The sequence below is a fragment of the Microtus pennsylvanicus genome, chromosome 22, assembly GCF_037038515.1.
Source record: "Microtus pennsylvanicus isolate mMicPen1 chromosome 22, mMicPen1.hap1, whole genome shotgun sequence".
Taxonomy (NCBI): domain Eukaryota; kingdom Metazoa; phylum Chordata; class Mammalia; order Rodentia; family Cricetidae; genus Microtus; species Microtus pennsylvanicus.
Window position 1 is genome coordinate 14,145,020 of NC_134600.1, and position 5,795 is coordinate 14,150,814.

The 5,795-nt window shown below is 36.3% G+C and overlaps 1 protein-coding gene across 3 annotated transcripts; it reads right to left on the reverse strand.

The window, feature by feature from the left end:
- Window positions 1–976: 976 nt before the first annotated feature.
- Window positions 977–4,510, reverse strand: LOC142839869 (uncharacterized). Of its 3 annotated transcripts, none has more exons than XM_075956251.1 (3): window positions 4,264–4,510; window positions 4,008–4,068; window positions 977–2,624 (listed from the first exon to the last, which is right to left on the reverse strand). In XM_075956251.1, exons 1-3 carry the CDS (start codon window positions 4,295–4,297, stop codon window positions 977–979), a joined length of 1,743 nt encoding a protein of 580 aa, XP_075812366.1. In that variant the 5' UTR covers window positions 4,298–4,510. The 3 variants fall into 3 exon arrangements, with proteins under 3 accessions (XP_075812366.1, XP_075812364.1, XP_075812363.1); XM_075956249.1 differs by having other exon boundaries at window positions 977–2,792; XM_075956248.1 differs by having other exon boundaries at window positions 977–2,867.
- Window positions 4,511–5,795: the final 1,285 nt, after the last annotated feature.

Here is a 5,795-nt window from a genome sequence, read left to right on the forward strand (position 1 = left end):
TTTTGAGAGTGTGTTTCTTTCACTGGCACTTTTTAATGTTTGCGCTGTTTTCACGGAGATGTTGTTTCTTTAACTAGTTCTAGATTCAGAGAAAAAGTGCTTTCCTTTGGCTCTGCTTTCAGGTCCAAGGTGTGTTTCTTTGAGCCCTTTCTCCTACTCCTAAGACTACAAAAAAGGTTTTGCCCATTAGTTTGCTGGTTCAAACAAAATAAAAAGAGATATCATAGTGCTTGAACAGATTTTTACACTATCCATTTTTTCTACACAATAACTGATGTTGGTTAACTGTGTGTGTGTGTTGGCTTAAGATCTTTAAAAAATAAGTTAGAATAAGCCCTGAGTTTCTTCCATAGGTACAAATGATTAGGGTAATATGCATAGGTTTTATCAGATTGATTACACACAAAAGTATGAAGTACAAAACATTAAAACACTAAATTCACATATAGAGTTTTACTATAGTATGAATTTTCTCATGGTTTGAAGAATACACATATTAAATTTATAGAGCTTTTCTAAAGGATGGTTTATTTTATGTATTTGCAGATGATTGTGACAAAGGATTTAACACAGATTCCATTGACAATTATCTCTCCAGTCTGTGTTCTTTTATGCATTTGAAGGTGAATAAGATGTGAAAAGTCTTCCTTACACTGATATACATTCACAAAGTTTCCATACACTGTGTGATCTCTTATCCTTGAAGAGAACAGTGGTCTTCAAAGACCTAACCACACGGATTACATTCATAGAGGTTCTCTCTACTCTGTGATCCTTTGTACAATTGAAGATGACTGTGTTTTGCAAAGGCCTTACCAAAATGATTATGATAATAAGGTTTCTCACTAGAGTGTTTTTTATGGAATTTGAGAAGACTGCAACTTTTAATGGCCTTACCACATTGATTACATTCATAGTGTTTCTATCAGGTATGTGTTCTATGTAACTGAAGACTACTGTGATGTGCAAAGGCCTTTTAACACTGAAAACATTCATAGGGTTTCTTTCTCTCTAGTTTTCTTTTATGCAATTGAAGATGACTGTGACATGCAAAGGCCTTACCACACTGATTACATTCATAGGGTTTCTCTCTAGTATGTGTTCTTTTATGCATTTGAAGACTACTCTGAGTTGCAAAGGCCTTACCACACTGATTACATTCATAGGGTTTCTCTCTAGTATGTGTTCTTTCATGCACTTGAAGATTACTCTGAGCTGCAAAGGCCTTACCACACAGATTACATTCATAGGGTTTCTCTCCAGTATGTGTTCTTTTATGCTTTTGAAGAGTACTGTGAGCTGCAAAGGTCTTACCACACTGATTACATTCATAAGGTTTCTCTCCAGTATGTGTTCTTTTATGCCTTTGAAGACTACTCTGAGTTGCAAAGGCCTTACCAAACTGATTACATTCATAAGGTTTCTCTCCAGTATGTGTTCTTTCATGCACTTGAAGACTACGCTGAGCTGCAAAGGCCTTACCACACTGATTACATTCATAAGGTTTCTCTCCAGTATGGGTTTTTTTATGCTTTTGAAGAGTACTGTTTTCAGCAAAGGCCTTACCACACTGATTACATTCATAGGGTTTTTCTCCAGTATGTATTCTTTTATGCACTTGGAGATGACTGTGCCATCCAAAGGCCTTACCACACTGATTACATTCATAAGGTTTCTCTCCAGTATGTGTTCTTTTATGCCTTTGAAGACTACTCTGAGTTGCAAAGGCCTTACCACACTGATTACATTCATACGGTTTCTCTCCAGTATGTGTTCTTTCATGCACTTGAAGACTACGCTGAGCTGCAAAGGCCTTACCACACTGATTACATTCATAAGGTTTCTCTCCAGTATGTGTTCTTTCATGCACTTGAAGACTACGCTGAGCTGCAAAGGCCTTACCACACTGATTACATTCATAAGGTTTCTCTCCAGTATGGGTTTTTTTATGCTTTTGAAGAGTACTGTTTTCAGCAAAGGCCTTACCACACTGATTACATTCATAGGGTTTTTCTCCAGTATGTATTCTTTTATGCACTTGGAGATGACTGGTCCATCCAAAGGCCTTACCACACTGATTACATTCATAAGGTTTCTCTCCAGTATGTGTTCTTTTATGCACTTGAAGATGACTATGACGTGCAAATGCCTTACCACACTGACTACATTCATATGGTTTCTCTCCAGTATGTGTTCTTTTATGCTCTTGAAGATGACTGTGATGTGCAAAGGCCTTACCACACTGACTACATTCATATGGTTTCTCTCCAGTATGTGTTCTTTTATGTCTTTGTAGATGAATGTTTTGTGCAAAGGCCTTACCACACTGACTACATTCATATGGTTTCTCTCCAGTATGTGTTCTTTTATGCTCTTGAAGATGACTGTGACGTGCAAAGGCCTTACCACACTGACTACATTCATATGGTTTCTCTCCAGTATGTGTTCTTTTATGCCTTTGTAGATGAATGTTTTGTGCAAAGGCCTTACCACACTGATTACATTCATAGGGTTTCTCTCCAGTATGTGTTCTTTCATGCACTTGAAGACTACTCTGAGCTGCAAAGGCCTTACCACACTGATTACATTCATAAGGTTTCTCTCCAGTATGTGTTCTTTTATGCCTTTGAAGACTACTCTGAGTTGCAAAGGCCTTACCACACTGATTACATTCATAGGTTTTCTCTCCCTTATGTATTCTTTTATGCTTTTGAAGTTCAGTTTGACATGCATAGGCCTTACCACACTGATCACATTCATAAAGTTTCTCTCCAGGATGTGTTCTTTTATGTCTTTGATGAGTTTCATAAAGAACAAAGTCTTTATCACCTTGACTATATTCATAGGGTTTATTTCCAGTGTGTTTTCTTTTAAGCACTTGAATATAACTGTGATAAGCCAACGCTTTCCCACACTGCTTAATTTTAGACCATTTTTTTCCAGTATGTGTTTTTTCATTCTTTAGAAAGTGGGTGTCGTCAAAAAAGGCTTTAACACATTGAGTATATATTGAAAGTTTCTTCTCATCATTTTGGTTTCTTTCAATCCTGCAAGGATAATTGGCACATTTAAAAGCTTTACCACATTCAATAAACTGTTGAACCTTATATCTGTATGAATTTATTTTATAACTTGTTCCAATTCTAAATAGGAAATAGTTATTAAGGTTTCATAACTCTGTTTAAAATCATGTTTACGCCGGGCGGTGGTGGCGCATGACTTTAATCCCAGCACTCGGGAGGCAGAGGCAGGCGGATCTCTGTGAGTTCGAGACCAGCCTGGTCTACAAGAGCTAGTTCCAGGACAGGCTCCAAAACCACAAAGAAACCCTGTCTCGAAAAACCAAAAAAAAAAAAAAGAAAAAAAGATAAAATCATGTTTACTTTTTAAGTTGGGGTCAGTTTGCATCTAGGAAAATAAGTATGATAACTTCCTTTTTTTTTTTAGGTTTACCTGTTCACATTTATAAAAATATTTCTATATGATATTATTCACACTTTTGAAGACAACTGAATACACTGAGAGCTTTACCAACTTTACTGCATTCATAAATTTTACTACAATGTGTATCTTATTTCCTTTGCTAAGTGAACTAGGACATTCAGAAGGATTTGCACAGACTTAGAATTCATGGGGCATTTTTGTAATGTTTTTACATTAATAATGATTGTAGAAAACCATCAGTATTGTATACTTGAATCAAATTTAACAAGTATACTCTATGTGGAAACTACTGCCCATCTTCTTTCTGTTCTTAAGGAGAGGTACGTTAAATCTTTCCATATCCCTATGCTCATAAGCTTATATCAAGTGTAGTGTCTGTACACATAGGAAAGGAAGAATAACTCATGTACATGAAATTGAGGTATATGGATTTGTGAGGATTTAATAACCATCTATGCACTTAAAGCTGTGCTTATTTGCATTCCTGCTTTTATTTAAAAGTTCTAGGAGAAAGTGCAGTCTCATCAGAGGCACATTGTTTTCAACTTGCACATGAAAATTACCTTGCATGTCTTCTAGAACATTGCCAATGTTCTTCAGTGTTATGGTCTTCCCAAATGTATCCTAAAACACAGGACCAGAATATATGTTATATCATTTAACAATTTGCAATATTTAGCTTATTACCGTAAGTGCACCTAAGAACTATGACTGCTCTATTCAGCTCATTCTTCTTTTTAAATCAAATTGCAGAACAACATCCTTAACCATGGAAAAGTTGTTTCCATATTTTGAAACATGGAGGAAATTCATATTCACCTATAGAAATAAGGTTCTTGTAGGTTTCCAGCATTACATCCTTATAGAGATTCTTCTGGGAAGGATTCAGCAAATCCCACTCTTCCCGGGTGAAGTTGATGTGCACATCATCATAGGTCACTGCCTTTTAAAATACACAACATGTGTAAAATGGAAAGCACCACAGTGACAAAGATGGAAATGCATACTTCTTTCAGGGTATAGACAGATGATTCTGGTGTTCCTTACTCATATGCCATGGCATAGACAGTCACTATAGAGCGAAATTGAAGAGCACAGTCAACTCTGTCATAAGATCAAGGTCTATTGAGAGCAAGAAACAACAAAAAAGATCAACACTATATAGTATGCATGAGAAAATTGTATGTATGAAGGGTTACAGACCACACAAAAATAGTAATATGGACACCCTGGGTATATTGTTCTATTGTGCATTTAACCACAACACTCAGGGGCTGGAGAGATGGCTCAGTGGTTAAGAGCATTGCCTGCTCTTCCAAAGGTCCTGAGTTCAATTCCCAGCAACCACATGGTGGCTCATAACCATCTGTAATGAGATCTGATGCCCTCTTCTGGCCTACAGGCAGGATACTGTATAAATAAATAAATAAATCTTAACCACAACACTCAGAAAACAGAGGTGGGTATATTTGTCTCTGAGTTGAATGCCAGTCAAGTCTATGCAATCATGTCCAGGACAGGTGAAGTACACATTAAGACACTCTCTCCATTGTAAAATTCAGTGAAACAAACAAATGGGATAGAAAAAACAGAAAGGCTGTTATTGAAGTTCTTCTAAATAATTTTCCATTCACTCCAGTTTTGTATTCATTTTCCAGATATCTGAAGTGTCATAATTTAAACTGTAAGTCTAATAACATTTTGTAGAAAGGAACTTCATGTGTAAAGCAGTTAAAATGCACAGATGAAAACACTAGAAACATACATGTTGGTCATGAATAATCAACAAAGAGATGGAAAGAAGGTAGAATAATTCAGAGTTCTTGCTGGTCTTTAATGGAGCTGGGCACAATTTCCAGTACTTACATGGGATCACAACTTTCCATTGTTCTATGATGAGGAATTCTGAGATATTTAGATCATCTTGATGACCAGGTACCCAGGTAATGAATATCCATGCAGACATATAAAATAGTCATATTGATTTAAAAAAATCAAATCAAGCATAGCAAATCAGAATAAGTTCATGCACCTGCAATTAACTGACTCAGAATTCTCAGGCAGTATTAATGTGATAAAAACATGCTATCCTGGGAATCAGAGTGATACCCTCTTTCAAATTTTAAAATTCAAGATATATGTGAAGCTCAGCACAGCAGCATATACTTGACATATAAAAAAATCTATATTACAGGGCTATCACCCAATAATATAAAAATGAATAGAGCCAGAAATGATGTCCTCCTAAACTTTCAGGAATTTGGAGCCACACAGTAAGGGCTACTTAGACGAGCAAACAAAGCAATTAAAATAGCATGTTGCCAAACTCCTTAAATAGCTACTGTTTCTGC

What these genes read in the sequence shown, in the direction of transcription:
- LOC142839869 (XM_075956248.1), bottom strand. Translation starts at nt 4,297, where the DNA reads ATGCTGGAAACCTACAAGAACCTTATTTCTATAG. An exon ending in CAAGAACCTTATTTCTATAG is followed by an intron (nt 4,069 to 4,263) that starts GTGAATATGAAT and finishes CCTGTGTTTTAG; the next exon opens with GATACATTTGGGAAGACCAT. An exon ending in TGTTCTAGAAGACATGCAAG is followed by an intron (nt 2,868 to 4,007) that starts GTAATTTTCATG and finishes AGTGCTTAAAAG; the next exon opens with AAAACACACTGGAAATAAAC.